General features: G+C 37.2%; 7 protein-coding genes across 9 annotated transcripts in view; 5 read left to right on the top strand and 2 right to left on the bottom strand.

Moving 5' to 3' along the window:
- LOC104759358 (protein NRT1/ PTR FAMILY 5.15-like) overlaps positions 1–1846 on the top strand; it is a 5603-nt gene extending 3757 nt beyond the window's left edge. Inside the window, exons 6-8 of the mRNA XM_010482298.2 lie at positions 6–223; positions 327–841; positions 931–1846. Coding sequence (XP_010480600.1) covers positions 6–223; positions 327–841; positions 931–1726 — 1529 coding nt within the window. The 3' untranslated portion in view covers positions 1727–1846. The remainder of the gene's footprint in view (positions 1–5; positions 224–326; positions 842–930) is intronic.
- Positions 3454–5520, top strand: LOC104759356 (protein NRT1/ PTR FAMILY 5.16-like). The gene is made up of 4 exons (XM_010482297.2): positions 3454–3651; positions 3753–3970; positions 4068–4609; positions 4704–5520. The coding sequence occupies exons 1-4, from the start codon at positions 3528–3530 to the stop codon at positions 5518–5520; spliced, it is 1701 nt and encodes a 566-aa protein (XP_010480599.1). The 5' UTR covers positions 3454–3527.
- LOC104756603 (protein NRT1/ PTR FAMILY 5.10-like) lies at positions 5424–8057 on the bottom strand. 3 transcript variants are annotated; one of them, XM_010479212.1, is made up of 5 exons: positions 7779–8057; positions 7478–7695; positions 6737–7272; positions 5815–6627; positions 5424–5516 (listed from the first exon to the last, which is right to left on the bottom strand). In XM_010479212.1, exons 1-4 carry the CDS (start codon positions 7915–7917, stop codon positions 5829–5831), a joined length of 1692 nt encoding a protein of 563 aa, XP_010477514.1. In that variant the 5' UTR covers positions 7918–8057; the 3' UTR covers positions 5424–5516; positions 5815–5828. The 3 variants fall into 3 exon arrangements, with proteins under 3 accessions (XP_010477514.1, XP_019095144.1, XP_010477515.1); XM_019239599.1 differs by lacking the exon at positions 7779–8057 and having other exon boundaries at positions 6737–7232; positions 7478–7570; XM_010479213.2 differs by lacking the exon at positions 5424–5516 and having other exon boundaries at positions 5740–6627.
- On the top strand, positions 11293–14158 carry LOC104756602 (patellin-2-like). The gene is made up of 4 exons (XM_010479211.2): positions 11293–13077; positions 13165–13292; positions 13404–13539; positions 13667–14158. Exons 1-4 carry the CDS (start codon positions 11449–11451, stop codon positions 13910–13912), a joined length of 2139 nt encoding a protein of 712 aa, XP_010477513.1. The 5' UTR covers positions 11293–11448; the 3' UTR covers positions 13913–14158.
- LOC104756601 (MICOS complex subunit Mic10-like) lies at positions 15934–17560 on the top strand. The gene is made up of 3 exons (XM_010479210.2): positions 15934–16168; positions 16393–16550; positions 17227–17560. The coding sequence occupies exons 1-3, from the start codon at positions 16039–16041 to the stop codon at positions 17239–17241; spliced, it is 303 nt and encodes a 100-aa protein (XP_010477512.1). The 5' UTR covers positions 15934–16038; the 3' UTR covers positions 17242–17560.
- On the top strand, positions 17922–19815 carry LOC104756599 (E3 ubiquitin-protein ligase RNF170). The gene is made up of 5 exons (XM_010479208.2): positions 17922–18070; positions 18592–18791; positions 19125–19226; positions 19365–19416; positions 19523–19815. The coding sequence occupies exons 1-5, from the start codon at positions 17980–17982 to the stop codon at positions 19633–19635; spliced, it is 558 nt and encodes a 185-aa protein (XP_010477510.1). The 5' UTR covers positions 17922–17979; the 3' UTR covers positions 19636–19815.
- LOC104756600 (E3 ubiquitin-protein ligase ATL15) lies at positions 19775–21391 on the bottom strand. Its single transcript, XM_010479209.2, has one exon. The coding sequence runs from the start codon at positions 21046–21048 to the stop codon at positions 19903–19905; it is 1146 nt and encodes a 381-aa protein (XP_010477511.1). The 5' UTR covers positions 21049–21391; the 3' UTR covers positions 19775–19902.

Here is a 24329-nt window from a genome sequence, read left to right as displayed (position 1 = left end):
TTTAGGTGTGGAAGTTGGAGAGAGGTTTGCTTACTTTGGGATTGCATGCAATTTAATAACTTACCTAACCGGACCACTCGGACAATCGACAGCGACGGCAGCCGTGAACGTGAACACATGGTCAGGAACCGCCTCCTTGCTTCCTATTTTAGGAGCTTTCTTAGCTGACGCTTATCTTGGTCGTTACCGTACAATCCTCTTAGCTTCCCTCGTCTACATATTGGTTAGTAGTAGTACCCTCTTGTTCTGTTTAAGCCGGTTCGATTTTTGGTACGAGATAAACCGGGATTTAGCTGAAGTTTGTGGAATGATTAATTGTGTTACAGGGACTAGGATTATTGACACTATCAGCTTCAGCTAAACCGTCTTTTTGGGTGAATATACTTTTCTTTTGTTCTCTGTATTTGGTGGCGATCGGACAAGGCGGACATAAGCCGTGTGTTCAAGCGTTTGGTGCGGACCAGTTTGACGCGGAAGATCCAAAGGAGGTAATAGCCAGAGGATCTTTTTTCAATTGGTGGTTCTTGAGTTTATCAGCTGGAGTAAGCTTATCGATTATTGTGGTCGCGTATGTTCAAGAAAATTTTAACTGGGCGTTTGGGTTTGGGATTCCTTGTTTGTTCATGGTTATGGCTCTTACTATTTTCTTGCTTGGGAAGAAGATTTATAGATATCCGAAGGGACATCGTGACGAGGTTAATAATAATAGTAATGTTTTTGCAAGAATCGGTAGAGTTTTTGTCGCTGCGTTCAAGAATAGGAAATTGAGTTTAGAACATTCGGGTTTGTGTCAAGGTCAATTGGAGGATGGTCCATCCGAGAAACGTAAAGGTTGGCTCGAGTAAGTTCCAAATTTTTTTGAATCTTTTGAGTTTTGGTTTAGTGTTTGACCTAGCTTGAGTGTAAATTTTATTTACCTTGTGTGACAAGTTTCCTATCAAAAGCGATGATAAGGGAAGAAGGTGCAGAGCCATGTAGTGGTAGGGACGTGGAAGATGCAAAGGCTTTGGTAAGGCTTGTTCCAATATGGATCACATCGGTGGTAAGCACGATTCCGTATGCGCAGCACATTACTTTCTTCACGAAGCAAGGCGTCACGGTGGACAGACGAATCTTACCGGGCTTAGAAATCCCAGCGGCTTCTTTATTGTCATTCATTGGTGTATCGATTCTCATCTCAGTACCGATTTATGAGCATGTATTTCTCCCGATAGCAAGAAAGATTACCAAAAAGCCTTTTGGGATCACAATGCTCCAGAGAATAGGAGCTGGAATGGTTCTTTCAATCTTCAATATGATGCTCGCTGCATTGGTAGAAGCGAAACGGCTGAGTATCGCTAGGGAACATGGGATCGTGGACAAGCCGGATGTGACTGTTCCAATGTCCATATGGTGGTTCGTCCCTCAGTATTTGCTACTCGGGATGATTGATGTGTTCTCTCTGGTGGGAACACAAGAATTTTTCTACGACCAAGTCCCCACGGAGCTAAGGAGCATTGGCCTTTCGCTTTCTTTGAGTGCAATGGGTCTTTCGAGCTTTTTGAGTGGTTTTCTCATCACTGTGATTGATTGGGCTACCGGAAAAGACGGCTGGTTCAACACTAACCTGAACCGAGCCCATGTTGATTACTTTTACTGGTTGCTCGCCGCTTTCAACGCCATTGCTTTCTTAGCGTTCTTATTCATCTCCAAAAGGTATGTGTATCGTCCGCTAGTCCAAGTCTAAAAATTCAAAAGACGAGTTTTGTTGACGTTCATATCATATTTTGTGATTGTGACTTGTAAGTTAATGTGTATATTCATCTCCAAGATGTATAAGTTAATGTGTTCATAATTTGATTTGTTATGTTTCTCCGTTTTATTAGAAAATATTGATTCGTAAGTTAAATTGGAGGATAAGAAAAATGAAGACAAATTTTTAAACTCAATCATTACTACTCCACTCGGAGAAAACATGAGCTAACGTTGGAGTTGGAGAAAACTAAGTTTACGTGTTTGTTTTGAAACTTCATCAATCAATTAAATCCATGTGTTGGACGAAATGGGCCAACGTGTAGGCCTATTCAATTTCTTACACTAAATGGCAGTTAGGAGTTGTTGAGAAACTAAGGCACGGGGTTGTACAAGTGACACGTTCAGCAGCTACCGCTACTACACAAAAAAATTTAAGAAAATAGAGACATCTACTACATCTAAAGCTAGACGACACTAATTATCTATATAAGATCCGGAAAAAAAAAGAAAAGAATACGGATCAATCTGTCAGTGGTCTGAACCATTTGAAAGCCATCCTATTTTATGCATGTAAGCTTCTTCATTGCAAAGTTAGCACAACAACAAAATTGCATATGCGGAAGCTCTTGTAACAGTTTGTTTTCAACTTTTGTCCTCGGGAGTTGGGACACTGACACAGCTAATTTAATGTTAACCACAAAAATAAGTCAAAAATGATTAATTAACAAACAGTAAACACTAATCCTTATAGTATATCTGTTCTTTAATTCATTGATCTGCATACCAAAAAACCTTTAGCAAATATCTAAACGAAAAGATACAAAAGCCGACGAACTTAGAACCTATCAGGATTTTCGTCCCACATAGATTATTTGGTCCGGACGTAAACAATACTCTAACCCGTGTTGTGATGTGAGATTGTTTGTCGTGCAGCACACGTGCAGCATATATTAATTTCAACTTTTAATTAAATGACAATTTAGGGACCCAATGTTTAATACATCTTATGTGACGTAGTTTTTACTGGATAACAGTTAAAAGTGGCTTACAAAGTTGTTTAAAATATTAAACAATCTTTGATTTCCACAAATTATTTTCTCGACTCATATACTTAATTTCTAATAAAAAATAATTAACGAAAAGTAAAGAAGGAAATCTACACCTAATCATAGGATGTTTATCCATACTAGCATTGTAATTAACTTGGATAAAATTTACAAATCTTATGTTATTTAATCATAGATTAAAAAAATTCTAATGAAATTCATTGTTATTGAACTAATAATGTTAAAATCTATTATAAAATACATTGTTATTGAAAACAGTAGATTTGATTTTGAAGGATTTGAGAGGATTTTCTTCATTAAAAATATTGAAATTCAAATCTCATGGTTTTATGTGAAACTAGAAAGAATTTTACAATAATTCACATCAATTTCACTAAAATCATAAAAATTCATGAAAATTCAAAATGACTTAAAATACTAGTTTGAATACACTCTAAATTTTTAAGGAACTAATAATCAATAGCAAAAGATTTTTTTAAAACAGTAAAATAAAATTTTAATAGATCTTGATTTCATTTAAGTTATTATCCAAGAATCCCTTAGAGTTGACTTTTTAACTGATATAAAACAAAATGACGAAAACAGGTGATATATAGTACAATCACAAAACCGCATGTGAAATCATATAACTAGTACTCTATGCATACTTGTTCATAAAAAATAATTATAAACAATAACTATTGTGGTTCTTATCTACGCATAATTCTAAAGTCACGACGAGATCAAATGACGATAGTAGAGGAAAAAGTTTCACTTATTGAAGATTTCGTAAGCGACTCTGTCGACCACAGTGGACTTCCCGCCGGCAAGTCTACCACTGGCGGATGGAGATCCGCTTGGTACATTATAGGTAAAGAACAGTTTTGTGATGTGTTTTTATGTAGTTTAAGCTCTTATAATAAATTCTAATTTTTACAAGTTTTTTTTTTTCCTGTAAATGAAATGGTTCAGGAGTTGAAGTTGGAGAAAGATTTGCTTACTTTGGGATTTCCTCCAACTTGATTACCTACCTAACTGGACCTCTCGGACAATCCATGGCGACTGCCGCCGTGAACGTGAACACATGGTCAGGAACCGCCTCGATGTTTCCTATTTTAGGAGCTTTCATCGCAGACGCTTATCTCGGTCGTTACCGTACCATTGTTGTCGCTTCCCTCATCTATATACTCGTAACGCTCTCCCCCAACAACACTTCTTCTTTTAATCTTTTAATTAACAAAACTTCAGAAAAAGTTTCACTAACGTTTGAGAGGGTTGTTATTACAGGGACTAGGACTATTAACCTTATCGGCTGTCTTAATCCTAATGGGATTATCAGAGAAACGTAGCGATGTTGTTACTTCTACTAAACCATCTTTTTGGGTGAATATACTCTTCTTCTGTTCTCTATATTTGGTGGCGATGGGACAAGGCGGACACAAGCCGTGTGTTCAAGCTTTTGGTGCGGACCAGTTTGATGTGGAAGATCGAAAAGAGAGAATAAGTAGAGGATCGTTTTTCAATTGGTGGTTTTTGAGTTTATCCGCGGGAATAACTCTGTCTATTATTGTGGTGGTTTACGTTCAAGACAATGTAAATTGGGCGCTTGGGTTTGGGATCCTTTTTTTGTTCATGGTTATGGCCCTTGTTCTCTTCTTGCTCGGGAGAAAAACTTACAGGTACCCGAGAGGAGACCGCAAGGAGAAGAATAACGCTTTTGCGAGAATCGGTAGAGTTTTCGTGGTCGCATTCAAGAATAGGCGACTCAAATTAACACATTCAGGTCTATTGGAAGATGGTTCATCCGAGACATGTAAAGGACGACTTGAGTAAGTTGCATAAATCCCATTTTTTTTTTAATATTCTGAGTTTTGGTTTAGTCTTATTAATTGAGTGGTAAAATTATGTTATTTTTTTACCAAGGTTCCTAGCAAAAGCGTTGATACCGGGAGAAGGAGGTGTCGAGCCATGTGATGTTAGGGACGTGGAAGATGCGATGGCTTTGGTAAGGCTTATTCCGATATGGATCACAACGGTGGTGAGCATGATTCCTTACGCTCAGTCTGCTACTTTCTTCACAAAGCAAGCTGTTACCGTGGACAGAAAAATATTGCCGGGTTTGGAAATCCCTCCTGCTTGGTTTCAGGCGCTTATCGGTTTATCGATTATCATCTCAGTTCCGACTTATGAGGGTGTTTTCCTTCCGTTAGCTAGACGGATCACCAAAAAGCCTTCTGGGATCACAATGCTACAGAGAATAGGGGCCGGAATGGTGCTGACTAGTTTAAATATGGTGGTTGCAGCGTTGGTAGAAACGAAACGGCTTGAGATAGCTAAAGAACATGGGCTTCTGGATAGTCCCGGCGCAACCATCCCAATGTCTCTATGGTGGTTCGTTCCTCAGTATTTATTACTCGGGATGATCGATCTATTCTCACTAGTGGGTACTCAAGAATTCTTCTACGACCAAGTCCCAAAAGAGCTAAGGAGTATTGGTCTCGCGCTTTCTTTGAGTGCGATGGGTCTTGCTAGCTTCTTGAGTGGTTTTCTCATCACTGTGATTAATTGGGCTACAGGAAAAGATGGTGGTGAGAGCTGGTTCAACACTAACCTGAACCGAGCCCATGTCGATTACTTTTATTGGTTGCTCGCCACTTTCACGGCCATTGGATTCTTTGCGTTTATGTTCTTCTCCAGGCTGTATGTGTATCGCAGACTTCGCAGGATAGATCACGTCTAAGAATATAAAATTCAAGATGTATCAAAATTCATAACGTGTTTAGAAATTATAACTACTTATTTATTCGATATTATGCAGTTTAAGTTATATGGTAAAGCTAAGACTATATCAAACATTTTAAAAAAACTATACATTTGCATACGTGTACTACAAGCTAATCAATATCTATTAAATCATAAGGATCCCTAAGCAAACTATATTGACTAATCTAATAATCAGTTAACGATAATATAGTAATCACTGGTATGAAGAAAGTGTATTTAAAAATTACAGAGAGAGAGAAGGAGAGAGTACCAATACACTCCACTTTAAAGGGTGTTGAGTCTCTTAGATACGTATGACTTTGCAAAATACATGTAGGAGGCTAATCCAATGAAGCTGAGACAAGCGAGTAGCCAGTAAAAGTAATCCAGATGAGCCTGGTTCAGGTTGTTTGCAAACCAACTCACTTGACCAGATTGGCTCGTCGCTTTCTCAATGACTGATATCAGGAAACTGCTGAGAAAGCTACCAATACCGAATATGCTCAAGTATAGAGCCAAGCCCACACTCCTCAGCTCGCTCGGGACTTGGTCGTAGAAGAATTCTTGAAGACCCACCATTGCAAAAACATCTGAGATACCAAAGAGCACATACTGAGGAACTAACCACCACACACTCATCGGAACCGTAGCGTCTGGGGAGTCAAGGAGCCCATACTCCGCAGCAGTTTTAAGCCTTTTCATCTCCACCAAAGCAGCAATTACCATAGCAAGGAAAGAGAGGAATAAGCCTGTGCCGATTCTCTGAAGCATCGTGATACCGCCAGGTTTATGTGTAAACGATCTTGCAATTGGGATGAGTACGCGATCATAGATGGGGATGAAGATGACTATAGAGAGGCTGATAAAAGACTGAAGGGTAGCCGGAGAGATCTTGTAACTCGGTGTGATTGATCTCTCCATTGTGGCTCCTTGTTTAGTGAAGAAAGTTGGAGATTGCGCAAACACAACCGCATAAACCAAGCAAGTAAACCATATCGGAGCTAACCTAAGCACTGATTTTGCTTCTTCAAGTTCATCTATACTACAGGAACCATTATTCGCGACCAGAGCTTTGTTGAGAAAACTGCAGTTGTGACAAGAACGAAGATGCTTAGTACCATAAGTCCTTTTTGTTCTGTAAACAACTACAATGCGGTAACAAGAAAATCAAAGGAGACAGAAAGCTGTCTTACCTAAATTGCTGTGAGCTTTTGAGAGACACAAGACCAAATCTCTCCTCTGCATCAGCTACAGCTGAAGCTGACACACCCCAATTCTTCACAGCAGCGACATAAACATTTACAATCCGTGCAAAAGGGCTTTGACCTTCCCTTCGAACGCTGAACCGATAAGCTCTAGTTCCGAGCAAGAAAATAAGCAAAGCAACAACCATAGCAATGCATGGAATACCAAATCCTAAAGCCCAACTGAGATTGTCCTGAATATAATTCAAGACCCATAGAGTAACCAACGTCCCAAAGCACATACTAAAATACCACCAATTAAAGAAAGAAGTCTTTTGTTTGCACTCTTTAGGATCCTTTTCATCAAACTGATCCGCTCCAAAAGCCTGAACACAGGGTTTGTGACCACCTTGAGCTAACGCCACTAGATACAGGGCACTAAAGAACATGATCACTTGAAATCGAGGAGAGCAAGACGAGAGTAGTAGTTTATAAGCATTGCAGTCTGAAGGAACCATTGCAGATAAAGTCAGTAAACCAAGTCCCTGTTTGTTATCAATCAAATAAATCACTATACAACTTCAGACTCATCTCTAGCGTTCAGAGCTCAAACATGTTACAACATACAGAGAAAAATAGAAACTTCCTAATTCCTAATGATCAGAATCGAACTGGTGAATTACTTAAAACGAATTTAACAGAAGAAGAGTGAAGAGACTTAAACAGAGAGAGAGAGAGAGAGCTTGGTACCAATATATAGAGAGCAGAGGCGGCGAGGATGGTACGGAAACGACCTAGAAACGAGTCAGCGATAAACGCACCAAGGAGAGGAAGCAACGACGCCGTTCCAGACCAAGCGTTGACGTTAGCGGCAGCAGCCGCCGTCGATTGCCCCAGTTGTCCGGTCAGATAAGTAATCAGATTGGAAGATATCCCGTAGTAAGCGAATCGCTCAGCAACCTCCACACCTACAGTCGAACAAAAACCAGAAATTAAAAATTCCGGCGAGGAACACGAACACTCTAAAGAGCAAGAAATTGGCGGGAATTACCGATGATGAAGCCGGCGGATCTCCAGCCACCGGAGGAAGATCTGACGGCTGGTTTGCTTCTGTAGTCAACGGATCCGTCGACGGTGGTTACAGCGAGAAGCGGAGTTCCGGCTTCATCAACAGCGCCGGAGATGGCCATTGATTCTCCCAATCGAAGAAGTAAATAAAAAAATATCTTCTTTGGTTAATCAATCAATCAACCCATTTCTTATTTTGATTTTGACACTTAAACTTAAACACATGGTTGGTGTTTTACTCGCACCACACCAGTGTTTAGTGTTTACTGTACTAGTTGGCAAAAAAAAAACTGATGTCATTGCCACCACATTTATCGTTTGTATTTATTTTTTTTTTTTTTAAGGCTTATTTTCTTCAATTGCATTGTTGTGTTAGTTGAGACTTTAGAGTTATATATGATGCATTAATTTAGTTTGCTTTGTACGCATTCCATTTTATGTTTTATTTGCTACTATAAATTAATGAGAGATGTCATTTTTCTTTGGATTCAAAAGCTTTTTTTGGTGGAGGTCAACCCCAACCCATGAAAAGATATTTTAGAGATTAAGGATGAAAAGAGAAAAAAGAGGAACGAAGTTTGTGATTTGGATCAGCATATATGTTTACCATTTTCGAGCATCACCAATTCTTTTCTTGTTTAAGTCCTTCAAAATTACATTTTCAGAGATGTTATTTTTCTGTTTTTTTTTTTTTTTCAACTTAAAAAGTGTTGAAACCTAAAATCAGTTCCAATAATCTTTCTTTTTTCTACCAATCAAAATGATTGTTCCTCGAATTAGTTATTAGTTGAAGCTGAGATTTCTATATATATATTTTATATGCATTCCTAATTAGTTTAGTTTGCTAATTATGTTAATCAATTTTTTTTTGTTTTAATAATATTTTATTTGCTTCCTAACTATTGTTACCTAGTATTTTTTTTTTTTTTAATTAATATAACTTCTGCTTTCACTGATATAGATTTTATCTACGGTTTCTAACCTCAAATATTGTGATTATGTATAAATAATTTATAGATGAAACAAGCAACAAACATAGACTTGTTATACAAAATAAATAAATAAAAATCCCACGCAATGGTTGATAATCATTGCTTAATTTGTACCTGGCCATCAATCATTTGTTAAAGAAAATGTAAAGACATAAGTACTAGTAGTATATAACTAACAATTCTTTATTGGAGAATCAAAAGAAATCAAAACAGATATAAAGACATATTAAACCGCTAAATCCAATATTTTGTTAGTGGGAGAAAGTTATAATAAGACGGCACCACCAGCAATGACAAACCAACCAAAAACACAGCTCGGCCTTCTCTTTTGCTTTTGACAATTTCAAAAGCTACCTGAAAGAATATATTTAACAGATAATTCTTGGATCCCACGAGACTGCACTACCTAATTTTCTTAATCTAATATTTTCTTTGGTTCTGTATCCATTCAAATACATTTTCAAGCAGTGCATTTCAATTTTTCTTCTAAGAGTTTAAAAGAACAAAAAAACATATTTCCCCTAGTTTACGAGAGTCGATAAATGCCCTATGAGTTGGTCAGTAAAGCTAGTAATTAGTACATAAGAAAATCAATACATATTGAAACAAAACATAAGATAGACTGAATTATATACAAAGGAATGAAGAGGGTTGAACACAGTTACACAATTTTTAGTTGGTGTGCATTATAAGTTGACCTGCAACATAAAATTCATTTTAAGATATTCATTTCAGTTAATAACTTATGAAATGTTTTTATAATCATGTATTGGCCCATATGAGGAGTTGTAACGATGAGGTGTGTGGTGTAGGCCTACATGAATCAGGCTGCTTATTAAATTTAACCATAGTCCTAATAGTTCTTGTGACAGCTCCAATCTTATGGAATTCCCCTGTTAATATCAAATTTTAAATCAATATTCAATTTATTAGATAAAATTACGTGTTTTTTTTTAAGATTACAACGCACCAAATATGGGTCCAAAGTTATATATAATATTAATACGAAATCATTTGATACTTTCTTTACGTGCGAAGCAGTCTGTATATGTTTATATGTGTGTCATCCTCTCAATTCATATGGTATTTCGCTTTATAATGCTAAATGAATGAATCGTCGAGTTATTGTTTTGAAGCGAAATGGATATTAATTAGCAATATAATCATGCGATAATATGCTCCATATATACTCTTACATGCATGTCATCATCTACTTATAATTAAGAGGATGTCTTAATTAGTCGTTGCCATGTAATCCTGTGTTGTAATGGGATTTTCATAAAATATGATGATTTCATTTTCATGATTTGATTCAGGACTATCTATATAATAAATACAAGTTGCCCGGCCAACTTGTGAAAAACATTCTAGTACCTTTACTAATAAACATGAACAATTTGAATAAACGGGATAAAGGTTGATTGCGTCAAGTTGGTCACCCGTTAATAGGTGCATCCATTTTACTATGCAGTATTAGTAAAATAAAATTTCTTGCATGGATGTAACATTGCATGCATGGTGGATACATAGTTCAGTTTAAACTCCTACAAAGTTAAAATTCAAATCTTAACGTTCTGATTCAAGGGGATTAAATATCTCTTAATTAAACTTGATTTGTGTTTACTTTTTAGGTTGGTAAACAACTAAACAATTTCACACAACAACGAGTAAAAATGTCATGTTATCTCATGAGTCATGAGTTATTGGGATAACGACAATTTTGTTTTTATTACAAAAATCTCTAAACATACATGTCATTATATGACAACATCGTTGAGTAAGAAAATTCTAGTGATATTTATACAATTTTTATTGGAAAAAAACCTCTATTGTTGGAACGATTCAAAAAACTCTATTTATTTAATTCAAAGGTACAAACTTAGGTGATAGGATAACGTGGTGTCATAATTTGAAAAAAAAAAAAAAAACACTTTAGATAATTTATTAAAAGCCAGAGTAGCTTTTCAAACACACATATTCCACTTTTTCCCCTCAAACAAACAGATATGGATGGTACTTTTGCCTTTGATCTCGAACTTGTCTTTATGTAATATGAAAAACATAATAAATCTCTCTTCATATATTACATACCTTATTAATATGCAGCCTATGAAAGGTTTATAATTATCTACAAAGTTTATTTTAATGCTATTTTAGAATATTTCTTTATAAAATTTAGGTTTATCTTGCTACTCAAGTTTTGTAAAAAAATGTTAAAAGATACACAAGAATATGCAAGAGTTAGAAAAAAAAAAGAATCATAAATGTAAGTAAATAAAAACGAGATACATACACAATACATCTTTCCTTATACAAGAAAATAAGTGAAACGAATCTAAATTAAAAATGGAAAATGATCAAAGAAAAAGTTGTTAATTTAGTTAAAAAAATGTATAAAATTGGGGAATCCAATTTTGAGGAGAAGCAAAAGACGGCCGTTTGGAAGAAAGAGAAATATTGGGACCCTACTAAAAGAAAAGTATCTTCGAAAATTAGCTGTCCAACAGCTCCGACCAGTCTGTTCTCTTTTGCTCTTCTCACACAACACAACACATAACTCTTCGTCCTCTTCTTTTTTATAAGACCTCTTCTTCTCCTCTCTCTTCTCTCTCAATCTCATCTCTCTCTCTAATTCTTGTTTCCCTTTCGAATCAAGTCATCATGGCTCAAGAAGAGATACAGAAACCTGCTGCTTCTATTACTGCCTCTGTTCCGGTTAAGGAAGATACTCCTGTGCCGGTTAAGGAGGTTGAGGTACCTGTTACTGCTGAGAAAGCTGTGGCTGCGCCTGCTCCCGAAGCAACGGTGGTGTCTGAGAAGGAGGTTGATGTGGCGGTCGCGGAACCAGAGGTGGCTGTGGCGGTGAAGGAGGAGGAAGTTGCGACGGGGAAAGAGGCCTTGCAATCGGAATCGTTTAAGGAGGAAGGCTATTTGGCTTCTGAATTGGCGGAAGCTGAGAAGAACGCTTTGGCTGAGTTTAAGGAGATGGTTAGGGAGGCTTTGAACAAGCGTGAATTCACCGCTCCACCGCCACCGTCGCCTAAAGCTCCGGTCAAGGAAGAGAAGGCTGAGGAGAAGAAAACAGAGGAAACAGAGGAAAAGAAGGAAGAAGTGAAAACCGAGGAAAGGTCTGTTGAGGCTGAAACCAAAACAGAGGAGAAACCTGCTGCTCCGGCCACCGTAGAGACCAAGAAAGAAGAGACATCTGCCGCTCCGGCTCCGATCGTCGCAGAGACCAAGAAGGAAGAGACATCGGCCGCTCCGGCTCCAGTCGCCGCAGAGACCAAGAAGGAAGAGACTAAACCGGCTGCTCCGGTCGTTGCAGAGACGAAGAAGGAAGAGATATCAGCAGCTCCTACTCCGGTTGAGACCAAACCAGCTGCTCCGGTTGAGACCAAACCAGCTGCTCCGGTCACCACAGAGACCAAGGAAGAAGAGAAAGTCGTTCCGGTAGAAACCACACCGGCTGCTCCGGTCACCACAGAGACCAAAGAGGAGGAGAAAGTCACTCCGGTAGAGACCGAACCAGCTGCTCCAGTCGTCGATGAGGTCAAGAAAGAAGAGAAAGCAACCGCCTCTGTTCCAGTCACCAGGGCCGTCTCAAGATTTATTAAAGATATATTTGTCTCCGTCACCACCTCCACCGAGAAAAAGAAGGAAGAAGAGAAGCCAGCCGTAGTAACGATCGAGAAGGCTTTCGCCGCTGAAGAAGAAGGAACCAAACCCGTTGAAGCAACCGAAGAATCGATCGTTTCAATCACTCTTCCCGAGACAGCTGCCTACGTAGAGCCAGAAGAAGTCTCAATCTGGGGAATCCCACTTCTCGAGGACGAGAGATCCGACGTGATCCTCCTCAAGTTCCTCAGAGCACGTGACTTCAAGGTCAAAGAAGCCTTCACGATGCTTAAAAACACCGTCCAGTGGCGCAAAGAGAACAACATCGACGACCTTGTCTCGGAAGATCTCGAAGGAAGCGAGTTCGAGAAGTTGGTGTTCACACACGGTGTCGACAAACAAGGACACGTCGTGATCTACAGCTCGTACGGTGAGTTTCAGAACAAGGAGATTTTCTCTGACAAGGAGAAGCTTAGCAAGTTCCTGAAATGGAGGATTCAGTTCCAGGAGAAGTGTGTGAGGTCTCTTGACTTTAGCCCTGAGGCTAAGTCAACGTTTGTGTTCGTCAGTGACTTCAGGAACGCTCCTGGACTCGGTAAGAGAGCGTTGTGGCAGTTCATTAGACGTGCGGTTAAGCAATTCGAAGACAACTACCCAGAGTTTGTTGCCAGAGAGGTAAAAGAAACTTAATATTTTGATTATGATTACAATATAAGCATTTAAACTTCAGTCTTTTATATTAATTGTGGGGTTATTTTTCAGCTGTTCATTAATGTCCCATGGTGGTACATTCCTTACTACAAAACATTCGGAACCATCATCACATCGCCAAGGACAAGGAGCAAGATGGTCCTTTCTGGTCCATCCAAATCCGCTGAGACCATTTTCAAGTAATTTTTAAAGTTCATAGAAGTTGTGTACTATATGATACGTAACATCATATTTCATTGTTTCTATTCATGCATACAGAATCTTATATCCTCTGTTTTTGAATGAATCAGATACGTAGCTCCTGAAGTAGTCCCGGTTAAGTATGGTGGACTGAGCAAAGAGAGCCCATTCGCTGTCGAAGATGGAGTCACCGAGGCCGTCGTTAAATCCACATCTAAATATACCATTGATTTGCCTGCTACCGAGGTATATATTTGTTTTTTCTTTTCTGTTTTTTGAATGTTAATTAACGTAAACGCTATAACTAACGTTAATTTGAAACAATATAAGAGACTTAATGATGATTAATTATGTGGATTGTGTTGCTACGTAGGGTTCTACACTGTCATGGGAGCTTAGGGTTTTGGGTGCGGACGTGAGCTACGGAGCTCAATTTGAGCCAAGCAACGAGACAAGCTACACCGTGATCGTCTCTAAGAACCGGAAAATCGGTTTAACTGATGAACCTGTGATTACTGATTCTTTCAAGGCAAGTGAACCAGGAAAGGTCGTGATCACGATTGACAACCAGACATCTAAGAAGAAGAAGGTGCTCTACAGGTTCAAAACCCAAGCATAATATTATGTGTCTGATCTTTGAATGAAGAAAAAAACAAAAGATGGTTGGGAATTTTAATTAATTTAATTTAGTACGTTTATTTATTTTATGTATTTTTTTGAAACCTCAAAAGGGGATTGTGTTTTGTCGATGGTTTTGATTTTGTTTTGGTGATGGGATTTTTTTTTCTTTGTTGATGATTCTTATAAATACAAATGTTTGTGTGCAAAAATGTGATTACCATTCAAAAAAATATTTGCTACGTTACTTGACAATTTGTGTAAATTTGAACTTATATTTGTCCTTTTTTTTCTTTCTTTCTAATTCAAGAATCGATTTCTAATTAGATGATTACGCAAGTTAAGTGCTTCCGATCATATATTCTTAAAGCCCTATCTTCGTCCACGTTAGATTCCTTTGTTCTGGTTGTGTCAAGTCTTGTTCTTACCTGACGTATCCATGTTCCTTTCGGACCGTTCCGTGCTTGTCTAGCTAATTAGTTAAAGCAGTTTTTTTTTCTTCTTTTTTTTTTATTAACTCAGAGTAAATCCCCAGACCTATGGAGGGGTCCGAGACTAATCTATCTGGGGAAGGGCGACTAATCTATCTGAGGAAGAGCATCCCATATAGAGGGGTTTGAGACTAATCTCTCTGGAGAAGGGCATCCCACGGATAGGGTCTCTCCCGGTTATGCAAATGGGCTGTAAGCAATGGGCTCATACCCATGTGACCAAAGGGATAAAGCTAAGCAATTCTTGCACTTGGGGAGAATCGATCCCTGGCCTAGACCAACAGAGCGACTCTTCCACCAAAACTAGAACCACTAGCCCACCACCTCATGGTTTAGTTAAAGCAGTTACAACATTATAACATGATTTAAACGATGAAAAAGATAACGGTAAAAAACAATACTAAGGACAAAAATATCACACTTTGTCTTCTAACCACACTTCAAACTATGCCGGACCACTGTTTCTTTGATATATCACTAACGTAAGAGTCAATTGATTTTGACATTATCAAAATCGAGTATGCTTCATTGACGACATCAAAAAGAAAAAAAGCTCTGCAATTCGACCACCATTTGATCCACCGCTCGGAACTCCAATGATTTTGTTCCTCTCAAATACATAAATATATCTCTACAGTATCCGCACAAGATTTGAGGTTAAAGGTAGATAGTCTTTTTCTATTTTTTTTTTTGGAGTCACGGGCTCACGGTGGATTTACATTTTTTTTATCTGGTAACAGAATGTTTCTCCATAACCACATCAATGTTACGTCGGTATGAACGTTACAGATATGATACTATAATTTAGTTGAGATGACATTCTTTATAAAATCCTTTAGGTATTTAACATTTTAACGTTTCAGGTTTTTAGCTTCCGATGTGTTGTTTCTGGAAAGAAGATTTGATCTGGTTATTGGATTAGTCTCACTATAAGCCACAAAATGCCAAACAATTAAATGAAACAGTATCGAAAAATCAATGATCTTATTATATCGAAAGCTGAGATCCAATAAACACACAGTATCCAAAGAAAAAAAAAAGCCTGCCTAAAGTTATACAAAAGGACTTGTAATGATCACATGTATACAATTTGGGTGTATACGTAATATTAAGAACTGGAGTGTGACCATGAGTCCATGATAATACCCTACTGCATTGCATAGGTAGGGGACATCCGGACATGCATGGACCAAAAACAACAAAACAACAAACGAACCATTACTATGACCATGAGATAAGAATGCCATACTTTAAATTCTTTTTATTCTTTCTCCAACAAACGAACCAGTGAAGTTATCCTACTATCTGAATTATTCAAGACAGCTAGAAATTATCTACCAACATTTTAAAACTAAATTTCGATTAAACTTTAGTCTATTTTTCAGTATCCGAATTATCCAAAAATATTCTTTCTAAAGTACACACACTATCGCTTGCGTTAAAAGCAAAAGTATATAGGCCCAACAAAGCACATTCATTGGCCCATTAATCAGCCCAAGATTCTTCGCCTGCACAGTCAGAATTCAGAAACAAACCCTTTCAGATCGAAAGAAGCGAATTGTGGAAGAACACAAAGAAGGAAAATTTCGGGGGGGAATCAAATCGCAAACATAGAAGAAGAATCGAGTCGGAAAAAATGGAAAACAAGAGTAACAACAACACCGAGTCCGATGTCAACGCCAAATGGGACGCATGTTTCGATCTCACTGCTCGCCGCTTCGTCTACTCCTCCCTCGGCGGCGCTTTCGCCGGTCTTCTCTTCTTCAGTTCGGTGCTTTTTTTTCTTTTTTTTTTTTAATTCAATTTCCCCCGACTCTCATTCTTATGATTCAATTGCGTTCACATAATTTGTAGTTTACATAGTGTGGGTAACTCTGATTAGGGTTCTGGTAGATAAAATCGAAATTTCAAAAATCAAATAGGGTTTTGAGTGTTTGTTCCGATTCAGATAGTTTTTGATGATTAATTTGTATTGCGTTGTGGTCTATAGGGAGTCCGGTTACAAGATGGGCTTCGATTGCGTTTGGTGCTGGAATTGGTATTGGCTCTGCATACACAGATTGTTCTCGTGTTTTTGACTCATCGTCTTCAACTTCAGCTACTTTATTAGCTCCCAAGAGTTCAACAGAGTCTCCTGTACTACCTCAGGTTAGTTCGAAATCATTCATTTTATTAGGAATCCAAGTACTTAGTTTTGTTGGATGATTTTGAGCCAAAAACATTTTTGGGAAGTTAGAAATTATGGTGGAATAAGATTTGGTTTCATGTTATTAGCTTGAACATGTGTGTTTTGAGAAATATTCCAGCCTTTAGTTACATATGGTTAAAGATTCGTGAGACAAGTTCACCTTTTTAGTCTTTAGCTCTAAAATAGTTTCGCATTCCACTGTTGGATCTTACGAGCTAAAAACAAATGCCTAATTGTTTTTGTGTATCATAATGACGCGACTAGACTACGTTTTGGAATTTAATCATTAGGAGAAGGTAATCTTACTTCAATATCCCTATCATAGATACTAGGTTTTCTGAGATGTGAAAACAGGTTTGAATCTGTTGTCACTGTATACCCATTTTGGAATAAGTTTTTCATCTAGTAAAAGCACACAATTGGTGACCAAACCACTCATGTACATAGTCTTCGAAATCCTTACAATGTAGAATCAACTAGTTGAGTGATCTTTTGTCAATGTGTACCCATTTTGGAATAAGTTTATCATCAAGTAAAAGCACACAACTGGTGCATGTTTATAGTCTTCGAAATCCTTACAATGTAGAATCAACTAGTTGAGTGTTTTTTTCTTTATATCTTGTTGATTGATTACAGGCAACAGAAGAGTAAAGACAAGGAGGAAGCTTGAAGGTAAAAAAACCCAAACGTTGATAGGGTTTGAAACAAGAGTTGTTTACATTACGAGATGGTCGTTGATCTTGCAGGACAAGGCTTTTGAGATATATGCCATTGTTAAAAAAAACCTTTTACTTCTCAGTGAGTTTTGTACACTGATGTCAAAAATGTTATTGACCCACTCATTTTCTTTCTTCTTGGAAAAAAAAAAGTTACTGTGTTCTTCTCTACAAGAAAGAAACGCAGAGTAATAATTCCTCCGGTTTGATTTTGTTTGCCTCTGCTGTTCCTTTAATTCAGACTTCTTGCTTCAGATTGCGACTCATATATCAGTTGATAATTAGTAACTTATGTCAACCAAATAAGGGTATACAAACTGATATCAATCTACTTTTTTTTTTTTGATCAAACACTGATATCAATCTATTAAGTTACGGATTTAAGGTTCAAAGATATGTTTTATAGCTTAAGCGACTCATATATAATTAAACTTACAATATTAGAAAGGGTTTCCCCAAAAAAAAAAAAACAATATTAGAAGGTTTTGAACGGCTCGGATTGAATCTCTCCATCCCGCTGGTTGGCTTAATGTATTGCCACGTGTATCCTATGACTTTTTTTCTATTTTCTTAATACTTAACTGCTACGGAAAAAGTTAAAAGATTATAGAGCCGACGAAGAACAAAGACGCGGCGACGAGAGAGTAATAGGAGAAGAAGACGAAGAAGAAATATGAATGCGCCTCCGGAGAACGAAGTTTGTTCGATATGCCATGGCCACTTCATCGCTCCTTGTCAAGCCAATTGCTCCCACTGGTTCTGCGGTACGATCTCTTTGTTCTTTTGCTTTCGCTTTTCTCCTTCTCTCGAATCGTTTTTGGAATCGGTCGTAGTTAGTTGCAGTAGGTTATCCCAGAATTCGAGTGTAGCATCTCGATTCAGTCTCCTCGTGAATCTTCGTTAGTCTCTTTTTTGAGATCAGAGTTGTGACGATCTCAATTTCGTTTTCCCCTGAAGCTGGTTCGGATTTATTGGAAAATTTTGTCTTTGAACTTGTAAATTCAATGTTCAGAGTTGTTTTACTGCTAATTTCACTCTCTGTGTACTCGTTTCAAAGACTTAATTATGTTTAGAATTGGTTTTAGTTAAGAGAAAGCTTCAGGTCTCATTCTTCTAGCTTTGCTTAGGCTTAACAGATTTTTCTTTTTTTGTGTGTGTGTTGTTCTGTGTTTGTTAGCTAACCTTACTAAGATTCTGTATGTTCACATAATACAGTCTTGTATGATTTTTGGTTATATAATTTCAGTGCAGCTCATGAGATAATAACTCTATTTAATCATTGTAGGAAATTGCATTATGCTTGTTTGGAGGCATGGATCTACATTACGGCCATGCAAATGTCCCTTGTGTCGTCGTCCGATTAGCTTGTTAGTTCCTTCTGAGGAAACAGTGAGAGTTCGGAATGATGCTACTGTTTCTGAGGTTCTTCACGATGTTGAAACTTACAACCGAGTCTTTGGTGGACAGTCAAGTAGTCTTGTTCAGGTACGCGTTTCGTCTTTTCTCCAGTCTCTGGGATGAAAAGCAGATTATAACTCACCAGAACCAAGTTTGGGGATAAGTAGAGTCGTTGTTGAAGGATGGACTCTATACTGTGCGGGTTCTGGTTTTATGTTGAGCTTATTCTTGTCCTTAACTTTTGGTAGTTTATTGCTTTCATCTATGTTAGTAAACTTAGAGTGAATGGGTTTTAGTTTCTTCATCTTGTTATTGCTTTGTGCTACATAACATTCCTTGGAGCTCATAAGTTTGACGACAAGTAAGTCTGGAGTTTACTGTGGAGCCTTTTCTCACATAAAACTTGTATATATATTGCAGAGGATGCAAGATCTTCCCTTCTTACTCCGAAGGTTGTTGCGAGAAATGATGGATCCAGGAAGAACGCTTCCATTCGTCATCAGAGCTCGTGTTTATATTGCGGTTAGTTCAACACATTCATTACTCTTGGAACCTGGATAAGTTTATCTCTTATGAGTAGATTTTCTGCTACAACATTTATAAATCTGAGCTAAAGAATGCTTTGACTAACGCAAGTTCACCACATTTGATTTGATATAGATGATACTCAGTGCGATTTACATAATCAGCCCAATCGATATCATTCCTGAAGGTGATTCCTCATTTTATCCCTTGACTATATATATATTCATGCAATACACTCTTTTCTTCTGTCAACTAACATTACTTACCTATACTTTGTATCTATTTCTTTTCAGGAGTCTTGGGGATTATCGGTTTGCTAGATGATCTACTGATAGCCCTGATTTGTTTCCTCTATGTTGCTGCTCTTTACCGATCTGTTCTCTATTTCCGTCATGGTGGTTCATGAATTTCTTTGAAGTTTTCACATCATGAATCATCATAGTTGAACAACTAAAAGTGACTTGGTTACTTGTTTGGCCCTTGCTTTCTTCTATTCATGGTTTTGACTTTTGACTGTTAGACTTAGGTAACTTGATTTTGATGGCTAAACAAAGACGTTTCTTTATTAGGTGAAGCAATTGAAATTTCTCGAACACTAGAAGAAACTAAAAGAACTTTTGTACAGGTTTTATTCTTCTCATATTTCTGAATGAACCCAATAGTATCAATTCGTCTAGGCAGGGCTTGCATCGCCGGATCGAAGGTAGGAGCGTTCACCAACATTGTTCTTCCCAGTAAATAACCGATCCAACGGTGACCTTATTGCTAGAAGCAAACCTTTTGATGCACCTGCACGCTCCTGATCACCGTCCATAATCCCATCCGGGGACCGGATCGAACCGGTATGGTACGGAGGAGTTATCGAAAACGGTCTTCGGTCGAACCGTCTGTCTTGATCGAACCGTTCCAAGTAGAAATAGTTTCGTTCAGTCCCTAGGCTTCCGGTTCTGAACCCTCTAACCGAACTCCTTGCTTGAGGTAAGGCCACTTGGTCTTTTGACCCATGGTTTCCTAGGTTCGAGTTCACGAGGTGATTGTGTATCTCTTGGGGTAACCTTAGCGTGAAGCGGTCTAGATTCTCCTCTGGTTGACCAGGAGAAATGGGCGGGCTAAACAATCCAGCTAGTTTCCAACCTGTAGACATGGACTTACGTGGCATGCTTTGGTTACCTGTCCAAGCCACCGAGTCGATCAATCGCTCGTCCGGTGAAGCCAAAATCTTTCTTCGGCTATCATCAACCGGCGTTTTGGGAGAGCTCTGACCGGTTTCTCTTGCGAAACCGGGTATCTCGAAAGAAACAGACTCACCCGGTACAGGAACGAGATTGGAACGGCAGAGAGGACACGTGGTTTGAGAACGGAGCCAAGCATCAATGCAACCAGGATGAAACACGTGGCAACACTGAGGTATCAAACGCAGCGTTTCGTCGTCCTCGAACTCGTTGAGGCAAACGGGACACTCCAACGCTTCTTTGCCGATCCTCAGCGTCTTCACGGTTGAGTAACGAAACGTCGGAAACGTTTCTATGACGGACGCGTCGAGGCCACGCGCCGTCGTCTGCCTCACGTTAAGCCAGTTTCCTGGCTCACCACTATCCTCCATCCCTAGAGCTCTTTCGAGACACCTCCTCATGTAGACGGAGATACATCCAAGTGCGAAGAAAACACTAACGAGTACGATCATGACTATAGCCATGGTTGGACTGAACTTTGCCCTGTCGTCGTCATTATCAAACTCGTTGGTTTGAGCCGCACCGAGCTGTAACTGTAGTAGTAGCATGAAACAAGAGTAGAAGCTTAAACGTGACATGACCACCATCGATGGTTACAAATGGTTTAACAATCTGACGGTGTGGAGGTAAGTAATTGTATGTACTTCCCGGTTTCATGAGAACCAAAGCTTTGCCGATGAAAGAGCTTTATAAAAACAAAAGCCTCGTCATTTTGTTCTTTTTGTCTTTACTTCGCATTCGAAAAAAAACAAAAGCAAAAAAAAAGGTGATGGTAAGATCATAGGAGATGATATTATAAGAACGTGTGATACATTAATTTAGGGGCGGTTTGCTTTGCCTAATGAACATGATGGTTGACTTTTCAGATCTTACAAAAGGCACTACTATTGAACAAATTATATTTTATGGACCAAGAAAATCTGTTATGAATATAATCCAAAAGTGATTGTTGTGATGGTTCGTACTTTATTTTAGGGTTTTTTTATGATGTGTAACTCGATTTAAAATGGTACAAAACGGATAAATCAACCGGTTTTTGAAGGAAGTGGCATCGTCACTTGCAAATTTTAAATCCCAAGTTTGATAGAGTCTTACAGTTAGATCACTGAGGGTTTTATATATATATATTGGCACTTTATGTATCTAAACTAAAGAAAGATTTGTTTTTGGTAGGATAAAGAAAGATTTGTTGATCCAAAAGCTTTACATATATGTTGTCGTAAAATGACTAAAACTAATACGAGATCAAACTTATCTCTTACGAGTCAACTTCGACAGAGATTAGTATTATAAAAAAAAAAAAAGAGAGCTTGATGTGGTCTTAGCATAGTAGGTCACGCAATTATACAATGATAATGTCGTAAATGTGATTTATGAATTAAGCAGTTGGTGATATACTTGCATCATCATGATAATCCCATGTTGTGATCACGTCGTTCTCCAACTAGCTAGCTAGTTATTGATTTATTATTTTTCTGTGGAATCAGTTTAAATAATCATAATCATTTATATATCTGATCACTTTGGTGCGGATTAATTAGTGGAGATGTGTATATCATATGATGCGATGACTTAAACGACGGCCCGATATAAATAATATACTTGTTTTGGATAAAGGATAATGTGAGGTGATTCAACTTTCCCTTTCATTGGGACGATTTTCAACTTTAGAAATAATTAAGACCTAAAAAGAAATTAATACAGTATTGTACTACTATCAGTTATATATTGTCAACAAATGCAATTTTTTAAAATTAAGCGAATTAATTTGCTGAGCTGCTAATTAACTCATCACATAAGTGCTTACAAACAAAAAATGACAGACTTTTTAAACCCTAAGGTTTCGCTTGTCCGTATAATATGCGATTTTGTACACACCGCTACAATTGTCTTACTGATCGACAATTTAATGCTTTTTAACAATTTCCGAAAAAGACATAAATAATATGTAAGCCTCATGAATCTTATCATCTTGAAACTTATCTCGAAAGCTTTCAAATATGGTGTAATAATGTTTTCTATTAGTATTGTTTATTAAAAAAAAATTATCAGATGAGGTTATTTGATAAAAGGAATAAACCAAATATATTATATTTGTTAAAAAAACAAAATAATACTTTTAGAACCGAGTTTTGTTTTGTTCGGATATCAACTTATAGTTTATAATATTTTTATTTGAATAAATAGTTTATAATATTAGGAAGAAAAAAATATAGTATTAAGAGAAATTATCTATGATGCTTGTTTGTTTCGATGCTTGAACTAAATCTAAGTATATCTCGTAGAGTTTGTCTCCATGCAACTCTTCAGCAAATATTTGGATTATCCTCATTTTTTGTCAGCATGTATTAATTATAAAACTTAGCCATTAAGAAGTTTCCTATTTTCAAGAGCTAGGTTGTTCGCCTACAATTTTTGGTATGTCATCTTATGGGGAAATCCCATCTTATGGTATCACTTATATATATCCTAGAAAATAACTCATTAAAAAGGAACAAAACATTCGGTATAAAAAAACGATCAAAATCATCAAAATAGTGGTATAATGTTTTTGAAAACCTTCCAATACTAAAATTTCAGAATGTGTATTTAAGCTCTTCTTAAAACGACTGAACATCATATACTATTTACGACGATTTTGAGATCATCATAAGAGACGTTTTTGTTCAATTAATCGTATGAGCAAAAGCGCTAGAAAGTAACCAATGATTTATCTAAAAAAATTTAAAAGAGTTAAAGTAGATTCAAAATTTAATGGAGTTAAAGTAGATTCAAAATTTAATAGTTTCTGCATCAACTAAAGCGTCAGCATATAAAATGAAACCAATCATCTATCTAAAATTCTTTAAAGTATGAGCGAATTCAAAAAAATTTAATACTCTGCACATAAACGAAATCGTCAGCATAAAAAAAATCATCTACCTAAAAATTTAAAAGATTAAGAACGGATGATTGGTCCGCAAAATCGTCAGCTTATAAAAAAAAGACCAACCGTCAGCATTTTGATTGATTTTATGACATGCTGACGTTTTCTACATAAACAAACACGTAAGCATGTCATAAAATCAATTATCTATTACAAATTTTTTTTGATAGGTTAGAACTGGATTCAAAATTTAATAGTTCCGCGAAAAAAACCATTGATATAGGGCCACATATTCTGATCTCATTAGCTGATTGTTTTGTGTTGAACAAAATTTACTGCCAACAGTTAGGTTATTGGCCATGTATTTGGTCCAATTTTCAGAATCTACATTTACCATATTTAGTTAAACGTGGTTCTTTTTCTCCTACAAGATAGAAAATACAAATGATCATATAAACAGGAAACATTTAAGTTATCCCAGAAAAAAATTGTTTATAACATTATTTTGTTTGGCATTATACTAGGTGTATTTAGGACATGTTTTTGTTTTTAATTCTGTAACTAAAATATATTTAAAAGAAAATTATGAAAAATTTGGTCAATTGATTGAAATTTGTTGAGTGTACTTATAGGTAGGCAAATCGACTTGAAAGTTTGATAATTGTTGTATATGTATTGTATGGTTACCATTCAAATCTGGCTTTGCTCATTCTATATTGCTTGTTTCACTTGTGGTTCTAAAATGTTAACTTGTTCTGTTTGTTTTGTTTGCTCCGTTTGTTGCTTATGTTTCACACCAAAAAGAATTTGATCAAAAGATAAACATCTTTTGAAAAAATGATTCCAGTCGAATAAAGGAAGAAGTGAGGAAGGAAACCATAAGCCAATTTGACGGCTTTGCCGCTTTAGAAACATTAGAAGGCCTAATAGTTAAGAAATATTTATCTCTAAATAAGCCCAATAATTTAATGCGGGCCTTAGTTACACTAACTTACTAATCAT

Source organism: Camelina sativa, chromosome 17 (genome assembly GCF_000633955.1).
Source record: "Camelina sativa cultivar DH55 chromosome 17, Cs, whole genome shotgun sequence".
NCBI lineage: Eukaryota > Viridiplantae > Streptophyta > Magnoliopsida > Brassicales > Brassicaceae > Camelina > Camelina sativa.
Note: the sequence above shows the minus strand (reverse complement) of the source record. Positions and strands in the feature narration are given on the sequence as shown.

Coding starts and splice junctions, on each gene's coding strand:
- LOC104756600 (XM_010479209.2), bottom strand. CDS start 21,048: ATGGTGGTCATGTCACGTTTAAGCTTCTACTCTTGTTTCATGCTACTA.
- LOC104756599 (XM_010479208.2), top strand. CDS start 17,980: ATGAATGCGCCTCCGGAGAACGAAGTTTGTTCGATATGCCATGGCCAC. Junction 18,792..19,124: donor AGTCAAGTAGTCTTGTTCAG/GTACGCGTTTCG, acceptor TATATATTGCAG/AGGATGCAAGATCTTCCCTT. Junction 19,417..19,522: donor AATCGATATCATTCCTGAAG/GTGATTCCTCAT, acceptor ATTTCTTTTCAG/GAGTCTTGGGGATTATCGGT.
- LOC104756602 (XM_010479211.2), top strand. CDS start 11,449: ATGGCTCAAGAAGAGATACAGAAACCTGCTGCTTCTATTACTGCCTCT. Junction 13,293..13,403: donor TCCGCTGAGACCATTTTCAA/GTAATTTTTAAA, acceptor TGAATGAATCAG/ATACGTAGCTCCTGAAGTAG. Junction 13,540..13,666: donor TTGATTTGCCTGCTACCGAG/GTATATATTTGT, acceptor GTTGCTACGTAG/GGTTCTACACTGTCATGGGA.
- LOC104756601 (XM_010479210.2), top strand. CDS start 16,039: ATGGAAAACAAGAGTAACAACAACACCGAGTCCGATGTCAACGCCAAA. Junction 16,169..16,392: donor CGCCGGTCTTCTCTTCTTCA/GTTCGGTGCTTT, acceptor TGTGGTCTATAG/GGAGTCCGGTTACAAGATGG.
- LOC104759356 (XM_010482297.2), top strand. CDS start 3,528: ATGACGATAGTAGAGGAAAAAGTTTCACTTATTGAAGATTTCGTAAGC. Junction 3,652..3,752: donor ATCCGCTTGGTACATTATAG/GTAAAGAACAGT, acceptor GAAATGGTTCAG/GAGTTGAAGTTGGAGAAAGA. Junction 4,610..4,703: donor ACATGTAAAGGACGACTTGA/GTAAGTTGCATA, acceptor TTTTTTACCAAG/GTTCCTAGCAAAAGCGTTGA.
- LOC104756603 (XM_010479212.1), bottom strand. CDS start 7,917: ATGGCCATCTCCGGCGCTGTTGATGAAGCCGGAACTCCGCTTCTCGCT. Junction 7,696..7,778: donor ATCCGCCGGCTTCATCATCG/GTAATTCCCGCC, acceptor GTTCGACTGTAG/GTGTGGAGGTTGCTGAGCGA. Junction 7,273..7,477: donor CCTCTGCTCTCTATATATTG/GTACCAAGCTCT, acceptor GATAACAAACAG/GGACTTGGTTTACTGACTTT.